Source organism: Pteropus medius, unplaced genomic scaffold (assembly GCF_902729225.1).
Source record: "Pteropus medius unplaced genomic scaffold, Ma_sr-lr_union100, whole genome shotgun sequence".
Taxonomy (NCBI): domain Eukaryota; kingdom Metazoa; phylum Chordata; class Mammalia; order Chiroptera; family Pteropodidae; genus Pteropus; species Pteropus medius.
In genome coordinates this window covers 157,448-173,609 of record NW_024346503.1, presented here as the reverse complement: position 1 = coordinate 173,609, position 16,162 = coordinate 157,448, and the positions used below count along the sequence as shown (strand labels likewise).

Genomic DNA, 16,162 nt, shown 5'->3' with positions numbered 1-16,162 from the left:
GAATTTAGAAGGTACGAGAGGCCAGCGCGAAGCCTAAAGTGAGTGTGGATCTTCCACAAAGAGAGATTCTACGTCTGCCTGTGAACTCCACGCCATGCAAAAGCACACTGTAAAGAGAGGGGTTGGGAAGCTCCAGTTTTACACTAGACCTGGTAAACAGCCACACCAAAATCACACCTTGAGGAAGGATTTTCACATATGGGCACTTAATATACAACTGTTGAAGGACTTGAACAGACAATTCTTCTTAGAAGATATACAAATGGCCAACAAATGTTTGAAAAGATGCTCAACATCACTAGCTATTAGGAAAATGCAAATCAAAACCATAATGAGATACCATCTCACACATTAGAATAGCTATAATCAACAGGACAAGTAATAACAAATGTTGGAAAGGATGCGGAGAAAAAGGAAACCTTATACATTGCTGGTGGGTCTGCAAATTGGTACAGCCACTACGGAAAACAGGATGGAGATTCCTCAAAAAACTAAGAATGGATCTACCATATGATCCGGCAATCTCTCTACTGGGTATTTACCCCAAAGACTTGAAAACCCATATCTGAAAAGATATTTGCGCACCGATGTTCATAGCAGCGTTATTCACAGTGGCCAGGACAGGGAAGGAACCGAAGTCTCCTATGATAGATAACTGGCTAAAGAATCTGTGGTACATATACACAATGGAATATTACTCAGCCATAAGAAGAGATGAAATGCTGCCATTTGCGACAACATGGACGGACCTTGAGATAATCATGCTAAGCAAAATAAGCCAGACAGAAAAAGTTGAAAATCACATGGTATCACTTATATGTGGGATATAAACCTAAAAGCAACAAAAGAACAGGACAAACAGAGACTCATGGTTATGGGCAATAGACTAGTGGTTATCAGAGGGTAGGGGGGTCAAATATGTGGTGACAGAAAGAAATCCAATTATGGGAGGTGAACACACAGTGTAAATATATATATATGCCTTACTGTTAAAGTGTACAGCTGAAACTTATTGGATTTCGTTAACCAATTTCACCATAATAAATAAATTAATTAATTAAAAAATAAAATGAATAAAATAAAATAAACAACTGTTGAATGAATAAATGGCTGAATGCACAAGTGAATGAATGAACTGATAGACAGATGAATGAACAGATGGAGGACGTTAGCTATTAGTTGATTTGATGGCAGATTCATCCAACCATCTCATGAAACTAGTGAAAATATCTCACGAGTCACGAGGCAGAAGAGATCATCTTGATAGTAAATCAACTCTCAGACCAGCTCACAGTGTAGGCTACTCAGTCAGCAGAAAGGGTGTGCGGCTATGAACTCATGCAGGAAGTCCAAGTCCAGAGGCCCACTCCCAGTTTCAAGGATCCCAGAACGCATTTACTGTAAAGGTTAAAACCATCTGTCTTGAAAGCTGGGAATTCCGATGGCAGGTCTCCCTTCCTGCGTTTGCAAATGAGCCTTGGTTTCTCAGGGCCTCACACTCTGCACGCGAGCCTTGACAAGGCCCTGCTGGTGGAATCTGGCCACACTGCTGCTGACTTCATCTGGCAGAGGCCCTTAAGCCTGAACCCACGTTCTAGTCCAACCTCTGACAGCTATGTTGAAAACAAGTTCATTTACAGGCAGTTTTATTGAATGCAGCACACAAAGGCATATTTCCCATTGCCATCCGATGACTTAGTACATTTCTGGAGCCAAGATAAACACAGCATCATTCATGTGACTGGCTTCCTGAGAACTAGTCAGGAGATGGTTTGGGGTCTCCTATCTCCTTCTTACCTCCCTTCCCTATTCATCTCTCACACTGCACTGAAAACACTGGGGTGAGTGACAGCAAAGGCTAACGCAGGAGATGCAGCTTAGAAGAAATTTAATACAATCCAGTTGGAGAAGCATGCATCTCACCGCAGCCATGAAATTCCATTTTGAGCTCAGCATGAGCTGATGGAGTAATGAAATGAAGACGACACTGCAAATGGCTGGTGAGTCTAATAACAGTTTTTGTAGAGTTTTTAGAGGGGCTATTAGATTGTGCATTTCCTCCCTATGAACCAGACCGCCTAAAAGGCTTAGAGAGATGAACTCCTTTGTCATTCTTCTCTCCCTTCCCTCACATCTGCCAGCCTCTGTCCTTCTTGGTATAAATAGCTTCTCACATAAAAAGAGCAAACTGTCAACTGTCCGAATGTGAATGGTAAAACTGGGTGCCTGGCACTGTGACCCCCTCCCCGTGGTGAGCCTTAGCTATAGAATTCATGGCTCTGAAGTAACAGGCACAAAACCATCATCTGAATGAACAGACCAAGGCGAGGGCTGAGGAAGCAGGACAAGTGAAAGGATTTTAAAAGCATTTTGAATTCTCCTTTAACAAACAGCCTTGTATTTAGGCTACATTCAGGGAAAGTCAGTCACGGGGCAAGATGCTGGGAATGGAAGGGAGTAATTCATTCATTCTCACAGTTCCTTTGGACGTGAACATAACCCTCTCCGTTTTACAGACAAATCAACTAAAGCTCAGGGCAGCCAAGGTTACAGAGCTAGTAAGTGGTGGAGAGAAGATTTGGCCCCATATATTTCCAACACTGTCATTTTTCCATTGCCCGACAGCAGTTCTCAACTTCAGCATGCAGCAGAAACACCTGAAGGCCATGCTGAGCTGGACTGCTGGGCCCACCTCCAGAGTTCAGGTTCAGGAAGTCTGGGGCAAGACCTGCGAATCTTTATTTTTAATAAGTTCCCAGGTGATACTAGTGCTGCTGGTGCTAACGCAATCTGAAAACTGCAGGACTAGGCTACTAAATCTGCAGATTTAATCATCATTCCATGTTAACAACTCGGCTCAAATATTACCTCTTCACAGTGGCCCTTGCTCTCTACAGTAGACTCTCCAAATCAGGAAGTAGCAATTTACAGCCTGTGGATAAAACTGGCCCCGCTGTCTGTTTTTGTAAATAAAGTTTTATTGTCACATGGCCATGCACATTCATTTACAGATTGTCTATGAGTGCTTTCACACTGTGACATCAGAGTTGGGTATTTGCAACAGGGGCTGCATGTTCCACAAAGCCTAAAATATTTATTATCTGGCTCTTTACAGGAAAAAGTTTGCCAACCTTGGCTCTAAATCACATCACTCTTTTTTACTGCTTTCTCAGCACACATAACTTTCTGAAAGTGTCTTATTCATTTCATTGTTAATTTGTCTGTATCCTCCACTAGAACGGCACCTCCACAAGGGCACAGATACTTGTTTGTCCCTGGAAAAGTGCCTTGCATGTAGCTGGCACTCCATAAATATTTGCTGAAGGAATGAATATCACTGCTGAGTGCCCAGGTACGTGACATAGTACCAGGAACATGAGGGCAGCAGGAGGAAGTAGAGGAAATGTAGTTCTCACCATGTGGGCTCCAAGCCAGGATGAGAGAATGGGAAGAGCCAGAGATAAACAGAGATCATTGTGAGGAAAACAAGCCTTTGAAGGTAGAGCCATGCTGTTTCCTGCGGGGATGGGGAAACTGGAGGTGGAGAGAAGGGGAATTCCTTAGTCACCAGGGTCAACCCGAGATTAGGAGAAATTTCCTTCTCCTAAGAATGAAAGAGCCTTGTATGACACATGCTGCTTCCTCTCCTCACACACGCTAAGTTGCTTTCCTTAGACCTGATATCCTGGGTGGATCGCCATGGAAGAGGGAGGGTGGAGGAGGAAGAGCCTGGGTGGGCGCTGGAGTGGGACAGACGGCTGGTGTGAATCTTGGCTCTGCCTCTTACCAGCTGTGGTATCTTGGGCAAGTTTCTGATCCTCTCTGAGCTGCACGGTCTTCATTGGAAACGTGGGAAATTTGTACAAGGATTAAATGTGATTGTTTATCCATTTAGCATTTGTTTACTGAACGAGTAACATATATGAGACATTATTTTAGGCACCAAGCAATAGCGTTGAACAAGGCGGTGTACATCTCCTTCCAACAGGCTCACATTTTGGAAGGCAGGGTATATGACAAAAGGGGCAGATGCAAACGTATATGGAATTTTTGCTATGTACTCATCATATGGAAGATTGCTTGTTACCTCTCTAGTCTCTAAATGGAGACTCTGTGTTGCCTTATTTCTACCTGCAGAGGCAGAAGCATCAAGGTGATGCATGATAGGGGCTCCTTTGACTTCTCAGGAGCAAGTATAGCAGTGGGACTTCCCAGTTTTCATGTCCATGGAAGCCTTGACAATCGTTAGACACTGCATGGGCTCCATTCATGTCTCCCCAAACCGTCCAACAACACTTTCCCCAAATTCTTTGTGCAGTTACAAAGTTGTTACTAATTTCATTTCACTTCTGAGCTGCACACAAATGAGTAACTTCAGCAACAAGCCAGATCTTTGCATGGCAGGCTTCTTCATGTCATTCAGTAGCTGCTCAAATACCACCTCCCCAGAGAGGCCATGCCTGACCAATCGGTTAAATTAGCAATCCCTCCAACATCTCGACCCGTGTTCATTATCACAGAAGCTGTTTTATTTTCTTCATAGTCTAGATTAGATGAGATACAACTTGTAGAGCACCTAGGATAATGCCTGGCACGTGTAAGAGTTCACTAAATAATTATATCACTATTACTAACATCATTCGTTTTTTAATCACGATCTTGAATTATCTTGATTATTGTTTTCTAATTTACGTGTCTCCAACACCTCCTTATGATGACAATGTAGCAGAAATTTTATTTCATTTACTGTTTTATCCCTGTTACCTAGACAGTGCCTGACACATAGTAGGTGCATATTAGATATCATTGAATAACCGAACAAATTAAAAAAGCCTAATTGCTTTTTCTTTTTCACAAAATTCTCCAGCATACTCTCTGATTCATTCCTTACTCTCTCATTAGGGAGAATACAATCCAGTAGAACGCTGTCGCGAAGCCCTCAGCCCAGCCATTAAAGGCAGGTGCTAAGGAGGCTCTCCGAGGCAAAGTTAAGAGGTCAGAGCCAGGGTCCACTCCTGACCTGTTACTCCCCAAAGGGAAGTTTGTAATATTCTTCTTTGTGGGAAGGCTCTCTTTGCAATCTGAGTAACCTACAGAAAATGCCCCAGGGACTCACTCCTCCCAGGCCTGGGGTTTGTGATGTTGCAGGAGATCATAAGCACTGAGGAAGGTGGGTGGCAGTCACCTGTTCAGCAGACAGCCCTGAAGCCTGGTTGGGGCACTGAAGAAGTCAGAGTCAGGTGGCTCCATCTGGGCGCCTGTCCAAGTCACTCTGCTTCAACAGAGCCAGACTTCATCTGAATGAGGCTGCACCTTTCCAACAACCCCACAGCAAAGACGCTGGGGAACAGAAAGGCTCCTGTAGTGGTAGAATTGAAAATTATTTTAGTAAAACCTTTGAGAAGGTTGAGAAGGAATCCAGGATTTCCGTTAAATCTATGTTTAATCCACCTCCTCCATCCTCACCTAACCTTCGTCCGTTATGGACAGGCAAAATTTCTTCTCCCCCTCTGCCTGCCCACTCAGGGCAAGAGTGATCAGTGTCACTTACTACAGCTTCACAAGAACGGAGGTAAGGAAACAGCCACTTTATTGAGCAGCTTCTGTGTGCAGACACCCTAGGAGCTTTGTACACATGCCCTCATTTGGGGCCCAGATCAGCCCAGTGGTCTACAGGTCTCAGTTATCAGCTCCTAGGTCAGATTGTCTGAGACTGAACCTGTCTCTGCTGCTCATCAGCTGTGTGATCTTGGGCAAGTTATTTAACGCCTCTGAACCTTGTATTACTCACTTCTAAAACAAAGACAGGGATAATAATTACCAAATAAGGTTATGATAATTAAACATAATAATGGCACATAACAAGGGTCTGACTGAAAGTTTAGTCATTTTTTTCCATGGTCATCATCATTATTAAGAGGAATATTAGGCTCTTGGAAGTTGAACTTTCCTGAAGTCAGAGAGGGAAGGAGCAGCAGCTGCGTTTGCCCAACTCCAGAAGCAAGGCTCTTTGCACTGGGCCCTGCTCATCCCTCCCCACACTGTGACTCTCGACGGCTCCCCAGGTTGGGATGGAAACACAAATGGCCCCCTGGTATGGAAACAGAAGGGCTTCTGCCAGACCCTCGGCTCCTCTCATCCTGCTCCAGACCCTAAGTCTTGGAGCCGAAAACACTGCAGCAGGTTTGTACTGGAGTCCAGTCCTTCACAAGATGCCATCCGTCTCCTGCCTCTTTGCAATGTAACCTAAGAAACTTCTGAAACAGTTAGGCTGGTCAGGGGAATCTGCTCAGAACACACACTTTTAAGAAAAGCATAGGGAGCAGGAATAATTGATACATAATAATTCTTCACATAGAAAAACATTTAAGAGTTTTTTATCTTTTCAATGTGATGCAACTCTGAACATTTCTGGTCCTTCAGAGGCTCCCGGTCATCTGCTTGTCTCTTAACAAATATTTGCTGGGTGGCTGCCATGTGTCAGGCACTGTGCTAGGTGTTGAGCGCTTCCTAAAAAACATAGCAGACAAGATCCTTGCCATCTTAGATCTTAAAACGAAGTGGGGGAGCCAAATAGTAAACAAATAATTACACTAATAAGTATCTAATTACAAATGTGACGAATGCTAATAAGGAAAATTCCAGAGACTGCCATAAATGGGACCTAACTTTCTATTGGGAGTGGGGTGGGCGAGGTCAGAGAAGCTCCTTGAGAAAACACATTTAATCTGACATCTGATGGATGAGTAATAGTCACTATATTGAAAGCCAAATAAACAACTTTATGTACCCAATAAAGACATTTTAGACTTTCACAAGGCTCAAAACCAACTAATTCACCCACATCTTTAGGGAATGTTGCCCCTTATAGCAGCATACTTTGAAAGCCAAAAACTGGCCAATTACTCCTGACATCTACTCTTTAGCCTTCCTGAGATAATTCGAAGTGAAACTGGAGATTTCTGGACAAATAATCAAATCTCTATGCTTTATGTGCAAAAACACAGTTAAGGTCAGGGTAAAATTACTAATGTTTGGAGATCAAGGATTTGAGGACATGTATATTTGAGAAGCCCCCACAGATACTGGAGTATAAAAAACATCAATGAAAAGGCCATTCACTCAGGAGAAACAATCCGATGACCTCTTCAGATTTCCATGGAGCAGTGAGTAGAAGAACTAATAGAAAAACTACATCCACAGGTACCTAATGAAGGCTATCCACCCAGAGGATGCAGCAGTTAGCACCTTTCAAGAGGACAATTTGGCAGAATGGATCAAAAGCCTTAAAAAAGGTTTACATGTAACCATTCCACCTTTAGGAATTTTTCTTCAGGAGAGGAATAGGCAAAAGTACAGGAAGGTTGGCTGCTACCATCTAATTTAATGTCGAGGAGAGCTACCAACAACACATATTCAAATAGAAACTTTCAACTTAGGATTGTTCAATGGTGGTGCTCTTGGTATTTGGGAGGAGTCAGTTCTCCTTTTGTGCAGGATCGTCTAGTACTTTTCAGGATGTTTAGCATCCCAAGCTCCCACGAATTAAAATCCAGGAGGGCAGGGATCTTGTGGAGTCCCCCAGCCATTATGACAATAACTACCTCCTACCAAACATACAGTTCAAAATGCCCCCTAGTGGTGGGTGGTCCACTCCAGCTTAGAAACTACCAATGGAGAACTATATACCTACCTATTCCAAAGGATAACACCTATTCAGAAGTATAATCTGGATTTGAATATATTTACAGAAAAAATATCTTCAAAATACGTGAAGTGGGAAAGAAAGCCACAACAATTAGGTAGCGTCATCACATTTTTGTCCAAAATGAAACAGAAATGTATTCCTATATAGATACTTGTTATATATATATGCAAAAAGATTGAAAAACAATTTCCTTTGGTTGGTAGAACTCGAGTGCTTTTTATCTGCTTTCTTAGATTTCTCATATTTCTTTTCCTTTTTTTTTTTTTTCCCCCAATAATAAAGTCTTCCCTTTAAAAAGGAAAAAGCAACTTCTGTTCCGGAGAACAAAAGGTGACCCGCCCACTGCCTATTCCTCATGCCGCTCCAACTCTTGTTTTGACTTAGTGGGAACAGCAGGATCTGCCTCAGAAGCACAGGTCTCTGCACAGTCAACATGGGATCACCACTTTTTCACTCTGCCGAATACCTGACCACCTTACAAGGCAACAGATATTATACTGGAGCTAGAACATAGTAGATGTTCAAAAAATGTTTGTTGAAATGAGCCATTCTTTATATCAACTGGGCCAGAATTTTGCTGACAGATACTTCAGGTTTTAACATCACTTTCACCCAGTAGCACTCAACCCATCCTCCAGAGATACTGGGCAATGTCTGGAGACATGCTTGGTTACCTCAATGTTGGGAGAGGTGTGGTGTGTACTATTGGCATCTAGTGGGTAGAGGCCAGGGATGCTGCTAATCATCCTGCAATTCAAAGGACGCCTCAATAGCAACAACTTGTCCAGCCCCAAATTTCAACAGGACTGAGCTTGAGAAACCCTGCTCACCATTTGCCTTTCTTAGAGCTCATTAAGTATTTTCTGAATCCTTCCTGAAGTGTTATGTACTGTAAATTTATAATCATGGTATCTCTGAGATAGAGCACATACTATTAATTGTTTGAGTTTGAAGAGAAATTGGAGCCTTATGGATGACTTCAGATGATCGATCAGGGCAGACTCCAGTTCTCTGTTCTGCTACCACGGGGCTCTCTGGATGGCATTAAACACCTTATTGGGAGTAAGCAAAGGCCAAGGATCTGGGCAAACTCTCTGATTACTTCTCAGGCTAGTCATTAAAAATCATAGTTACATGCCTGTCCTCTCTGGCATCATCTGTTATATCTATCATTTTCCATTCTATTTTGAGAAAGTTAGGTTTTGTGGCTGGCAATTAAATGCCAATATTTAAGAACACCTCCCCAAAAGGGAGGTGACTTTCAATGGCATTATATTTAATTGGAAGGTATTTCTCATAAGAAACAAGAACAATAAAGAGTGTCACCTGAAGGTATATTAACCAACTCCACAATCATGGAGTGAAATGAAAGGTTTCTAACAAAAATAAAAGCACATTACTCTCAACCCTAACTAGTCTTTAGTATTTTGCCTCCAGCACAAAATATTTTCATGTTCACTGTAATTTCTCTTGATAGAAAAATGGTTTTTCCCAAACCAGAGACAACTAACATGATATTAAACACCAGAATTTTTATTAGCGAAAGGCATTTAGGCCTCAAATTTTTCTAATCTTAAAACATACTGAATAGATCTTTAAAAATCTTTAAACCTATAAACAGTTTTGTTAGTAATAAACTTCAAAAGATCTTACAATTTAAAATTTTGAAGCCCATTTCTTTCATGCAACATGATCCCTTCAAACATCTTTAATATATACTCATATTTTATTAGGCAAATATAGAGCCCTTCAAATAGCTTGAAGAGAGACTCGCTCTGAAGAACGACTTCCCTTTTGAATCATCTGTGTCATATAGGTTTGAGTAACTGTAGGGAACAGAGAAAACCATCCAAAGAACAATAGAATTGTAAGACATAGGAATATCCTTTCATCTGACATAATTCAAACCACTTGTTTAATAGCATTAATCATTTTCTTTCAAAACAAATCAAAGAACATTGTTTTATACTTCCCAAAGACGTTCATTTCAGATGAGTCAAGTGGCCTCCAAAAATATCAGAAGCACTCACTTTTTGAACTGGTGAATTTAACCAAGACCTAGCTCTTGCAATTGTCTGTTCTCTTGGGTCAATAGAAAACTTTCTCTGAATCTGAACATCACAGAATGATGTTTAGTCATCTTAGAGAAGAATCTACTTAAGCAGAGAACTTAAAACAGCTTAACTTTGGAATTTCGAGGCTCAATTTAGCAGGAAGTACTATGAACAAAACAAAGATGGGTCTCTTAGAAGCTGCTGGAAATGAGGTTAGCAAGAAAATGAAACAAGCTTACAGATGTATGTAGGTGTGAAAACTTACTGCTCTAGTCCTGGGGGTAGAATGGTGACGTCAAACAAAGATATTCAGTCATCTACCACCTCATTTGAGTTTCTAGACAAATTCAGCCAAATTAAACTACTCTCGTTATTTAATACAATCTTTACTGAAACAGAACAAAAAGTAAAGATATAACCACACCCTACAAACTGAGAGAAAAAGCTTTTATTTCTTCCTGCTAATATCGCAACACAGAACTCCCTTGAATTCTCATGAAGATTATTTCCTGTGAATGTTTCTATTCCAAGATATTTTGTGATCTCTATTCTAATGGTAAGAATTAGAATAGAGATCACAAAACCGAAGTATCCGTAGCATTTAGAAAGGTAACACAAAGGGACAAAGTGAACTTAATGAAGACTAGGGTGACTTGGAGAGATCAAGCTCTGTCAAGGAAGAATGACCAGCACTCAAGCCAATGGCCAGAAAACCAATCATAGCAGAAATGAGATTCCACAGTCTCAAATTTTCCAGATATAAATATGAACTTTTCAATAGAAATTCCTAACTTTTAAATATTAGCAACCGATTCAAAATTTTAAACAATACTTTACTGGCTAAACAAATCCTGCCTATGTGCTTGATTTTATCAGTCAATTTGTAACCTCAATATTGGAAGGAAAAAAAAAGAAATGGCTAATCAAAGATGTTATCAGGGTCCCACTCTTAAGTTGTTGGTGAATTCTTAGGCCTTTTTTAATCATAAAGAATTTTTTCTAAAAGAATGATCACATTTAAAGTTATTGCCTTAAAATTTTAGCGTTTTTTACATTTCAAAACACTATGTTAGACATAAAGTTTCTCCAGAGCAAGAAACTTTTCATGTCAGAGGAAGGAAATAGTGGTCGAACACTTTAGATTCTGATAAAACTGTCTCTCAAAGAAGCACAGAGAAGATCATGAAAATATCCAGTCTACAGAAGGGGCTTCTAAACCAACACTGAGCTTGGCAGAAAAGAAAATTCCAAGTACCAAGAAATGCAAAGCAGAAGCTGTATATCACTGAAAAAACAAAATGCAGTGAAACAGAGAGAAACCAAGTTCATCTCATCGAGCAAATAATATTTACAGTCTGTGGGTAGTGTCAAAATATTTCAGGAAATGCCAATGTCTTTCTTTGTAAAGCAAGGCCAAATGTAATAAACACAGCATATATCACTGGAAAGAATAAGGCGAATCCATATTTCCTCACTCTCCTTTACAAAGGATCTTAACGTTAAGATTCATGGCCAATGTAGAACTTCCCTTCCCTCTCCAAAACCAAAGTTTCACTATCTAATGTTTCAAAGCCAACATACCTATGAAGTTTCTAGAAAATCTTCTGTTAAAAGTTAATAATTGTGATTCAGAATGAACTAGTAATGGCCCACAGAAGGCTCAGTTTTATTTCTCTTCCTCATTTCCTCCTGAGGCCCTGGACATCTTCAACCCATGGAGCCCCAACCTCTTTTCTGAATCAGTCAGGTCAATTCTTCCTTCCGCACCGGAATGAGGAAGGACGGGCAACATAAACACAAAAGCCAAACCACAACCACCCTCACGTCAAGAATGGTACCTGTTCAGGCTTCAGCCCGGGCGGGACCCAGGCGTACTCCTCCAAGGCACAGCCTGAGTCGTCATCTGAGGTCGAGTTCCTCTGGAAGTCAAACATGAGTTTGCTGACGGTCTTCTCCATCTCCAGGGGCATCACCGTCACCATGTGCTCCTCCTGAGGGCACTTGCAGTGCAGACAGATCTTCCTGCAAGCAGCAAAGGTGGTAGGTGAGAAGGAAGGCAAAAGATACCATTTTTTTCGATTGGCCTGCCAGCCCCCAGCCCTTGGATTCCAAAGCATAAACACATTCCTTGGCAACTGCCTTTTGGCAAAAGCATCTAAAGGAGCGTACCACAGCACGCCTGTCTTTGTAGAAGGTGCCACACAATCAGGCACCACCAGGTAAGCATGCTAAGGAAGTTTACACATGGATCCCCACCTTTTCCTTTAAATCACTATCACAAGAGGAACGTCAAAATATATTATTTTACTAGGTAAACACTGGATATGAACCATGACCACAATTTCTTAGACTATAATAGTAATTAGACATAATACATATGCTGACCAGAAATATTACCAGTAGATTTAACAAATATTGACAACATACCATTTATATAAAGGGTTTCTAGACCTTAGAAAACCGAAGTGGTTTTGAAAAGAACTGTAGGTGAAATTTTCTTTAAGAAGAGAAAAAACATTTTTTTCCACTCAACGAACCTGGTCCTAAGATTTCATGAGAAAGACATTTTCACCTCCAATAAAATTCTGTGTAGGTTTAAAATTCTAATTGGAAACCCAAATCTTTCCTACATCGGTCGTTTTTTCATACACAAGAGGATCGTACATGTAAATTATTTCAAAAGGTAGCAGCCAATGATAAAAAATCTCTCCCCCAAATTGAACATTTTTCTTTTAAGGTTACCATCTGTTCTGTTTTCCATGGCTACACAAATGATGAAGGAATAAAAAAGTTCATGTCAACAGCACAAAAGCATTTCTAGCTTCCACTGATAAAATAGAGAAGAAAAAATGGAGGAAGAAATTTTTAAGAAAATAAGCTATTATATGTGCACTCTCATCTTCATGATTAGTTTCATAGCAATTTATAAAGGCAATGAAGAACCCGTATTCCTAATCCCCACATGTGCCTGAATTTTTTGATAACAGCTTTGTTAAGATATAATTCACAGACCATAAAATTCACCATTTAAAAGTGAACAATTCACTGGCTTTCAGCATATTCAGAGTTGTGAAACTACCACCACTGTCTAATTTTAGAACATTCTGACCATTCCCAAAAGAAAACCTACACAAATTAGCAGTAACTTCTCACATTCCCTTCCCCCCAGGTCCTGACAACCACTAATCTATTTTCTGCCTCTATGGTTTTGCTTGTTCTGGAAAATACACATAAATGGAATCATACAAAATGTCGTCCTTTGAAACTGGCTTCTTTCACATAGTATGATGTTTTCACGGTTAATCCATGTTGTAGTATATGTCAGTCCTTCATTCCCTTTTATTGCATAATGATATTCCATGGTACGAATATACTACTTTTTGTTTATCCATTCTTCAGTTGGTGGACATTTGGACTGATCCTATGTTTTGACTTTTGTTAAGTAATGCTACTCTGAATATTTATGCACGAGGTTTTTTTTTTTTCTTTTGGTGTGTGTGTACATATGTTTTCAATTCTCTTAGGTATATACCTAGGAATAGAACCGCTGGGTCATATGGTAACTTTATGTTTAACAATTTGAGAAACTGTCAAACTGTTTTTCAAAAATATATGTCCCATTTTACATTCCCACCATTAAGGAATGACTGTTCCATTTGCTCCACTTCCTTGCTATACTTGTTATTGTTTTCTTTTTGATTCTTGTCATCCTAATGGGTGTGAAGTGTTATCTTATTGTGGTTTTGATTTGTACTTTCTTAATGACTAATGATGTGAACATCTTCTTATGTGCTTATTATATATCTTTGGAAAAAATGTCTGTTCAAACCCTTAGTCCACTTTTAAAGTTACTTGCCTTTTATTGTCAGGTTGTAAGCATCACTTATACATTTTCTGGATATAAGTACTTTATAAAATAAATGATTTGCAAAATTTTTCTCCCATTCTGTGGGTTGTCCTCATTTTCTTAATGATGTCTATTTAAGCATAAAAGTTTTTGACTTCGATGAAGTCCAATTTATTTTTTTCTGTTGCTGCTTGTGCTTTGGTATCATATCTAAGGGACCCAATGTCATAAAGATTTACTCCTGCATTTTCATTTAAGAGTTTTATGGTTTTAACTCTTATAATTTGGTCTATGTTCTATTTTGAGTTAATTATAATATATGGCGTGAGGTAGGATTTCGAGTTCATTCTCATGTGGCTATCTAACTGTCCCAGTGGCATTTGTTAAAAAGTTTATTCTTTCTCCATGAATTGTCCTGGCATCCTTGCTGAAAATCAATTGATGATAAATGTGAAGGGTTTTTTTCTGGACTCTCAATGCTATTCCATTGACCTATATGTCTACCCTAATGCCAATACCACACTGTCTTGATTACTCGAGTTTTGTAGGAAGTTTTAAAATTGTGAAGTGTGAGTGTTCTTCTTCTAAAAAACTGTTTTGTTTCTTCTGAGTCCCTGGCAGCTGCATCATAAAATGTAAATTTTAGGATTAGCTTGACAATTTCTGGGAAAAAAAAAATCCTGCTGGGATTGCACTGAAGCTGTATATCAATTTGGAGAATATTGCTACCTTAACAATAAATATTAAGTCTTCCAATCCATGAACAAAGAATGTCTTTCCATTTGTTTCCATCTATTTTAATTTCTTTTAATGCTATTTTGTGGTCTTCTGGTACAAGTCTTGTACTTCTTCTGTTAAGTTTACTTCTAAGTATTTTATTCTTTTTGATGCCATTGTAAATGAAATTGTTTGCTTAATTTTGTTTTCAGATTATTACTATATAGAAACACAAATGGTATTTGTACATTGATTTTACATCGGTCTTAATGAACATGTTTATTAGTTCAAATTGTGTATGTGTATGTGTGTGTGTGTATGTGTGTATTCCTTAGGATTTCTTATATATAAGATCATGTCATTGTGAATAGAGACAGTTTTCTTTCTTTCCAATATGATGCCTTTTGTGTCTTTGTCTTGCCTTATTGCCCTGGCCGGGACCTCCAGTACAGTGGTGAATAGAAATGGCACGTGTGGACGTCCTTGTCTGGTTCCTGATCTTATTAAGGGAAAACATCCAATCTTTCACAATCAAGTATGATTTACCTGAGGCTTTTTGGAGATGCCCTTTATCAAATTGAAAAAGTTTTCTTCTATTCTAGTTTGTTGAGTGTTTTTATAATAAAAGGGTGTTGGATTTTGTCAAATGCTTTCTTTTCCAACTATTGAGATGATCGGTTAGTTTTTGTCCTTATTCTATTAATGTCTTATGCTTGAATTTTGACACCAAAATGTACTGAAGAAACAAAATCAGTTTAGTCCAGCCAAGTTAGGCTTGTCAGATTCTCCTACTTCCTGCTTTTTATCAGACTGAAAAATACAGACAGAATATATACTTGGATCTGGTTTGCATCTCCTAATTCAAAGACAGTTCATCCAAACCCTGGCTGTTCTTTTTAAAAATAGTCAAAGCTCATTTTAAGAGTAACTAATTAATCAGCTACTGTAAAGAAGTCGGGGGTACTGGGAAGTGGTCAGGGTTTTTCCCCTCTGGAATTTTTTATACCAGTTTAAGACTTAAGGGAAAAAAATTACTGTGTTTAAAAAAATTTAGTGATTAATGGTTTTTACTTGAAAGTCATATATTTAAAACAAAAGGTACAGGAATATTTACCAAAATTAGACTCCAGAATATTCATCAGCAATTAGGGGAAGATGAAACCTACATTAGTGGAGGGGGAGAAACATACAGTAAACATTAAACATAACAAATCATTCAATCATATAGAATATTAAAAGTGCTAAGTGCTACACAAAAAACAAGGAAGGTGAAGCAGGAGAAGGCTGATCAGGACTAAGGTGGAGGCACACGCAAACAGAATGTACAGCACTGGACTTCTTTAAACGTTATATACAGGAGTCCAGATTCACATACCAGTCTTCCAAGAAAGGAAATATCACCCCCACTTTCCAGAGAAGAAAATGAAGGCTCAGGGAGATTAAGCAATATGTTCAAAGTAAACCCTAAACAGCAAGCAGAACAGAGATTCCAAGTAAGCTCTATCTAACCCCTGAACAAAAACAATGACCTATAGGCAGCATACCCGATTCCAGCCACAATACCCTTACTCCTGAAACAATAAACACATTCGGAAAAATGAAAACTAAAAGAGGAAAAAAGAAGGAAAGAAAATAAAAACGGTAAATCAAAACCATGAAGATCTTATGTATTTCCCTGCTAGTTTCTTGTCTTCAGCTTCTCATTTATAATTAACAGGCACTCCTGTGGCAAGGCATTTTTATTTGCAAAGAATTTTCGACCTTTCAGTGATTCCATGACAGCCTTTGGAAGGACTAATTTAATAACTTCTGTTTATAAATAGCAAACCCAGGGCC

General features: G+C 39.4%; 1 protein-coding gene and 1 long non-coding RNA gene across 6 annotated transcripts in view; one reads left to right on the top strand and one right to left on the bottom strand.

Annotated features, from left to right (window-relative positions):
* PRICKLE2 (prickle planar cell polarity protein 2) overlaps positions 1-16,162 on the bottom strand; it is a 150,502-nt gene that overhangs the window by 72,744 nt on the left and 61,596 nt on the right. For 4 of the 5 annotated variants that reach the window (XM_039875753.1, XM_039875757.1, XM_039875754.1 and 1 more), the window contains one exon: positions 11,601-11,784. In XM_039875753.1, the coding sequence (XP_039731687.1) occupies positions 11,601-11,784 (184 nt within the window). Of the gene's footprint in view, positions 1-11,600; positions 11,785-15,440; positions 15,489-16,162 lie in introns of all 5 variants that reach the window. The other variant, XM_039875755.1, reaches the window with a different exon arrangement.
* LOC120613150 (uncharacterized) lies at positions 1,693-9,114 on the top strand. The gene is made up of 2 exons (XR_005655605.1): positions 1,693-3,352; positions 7,991-9,114. It is a non-coding gene; the product is annotated as an uncharacterized LOC120613150 (long non-coding RNA).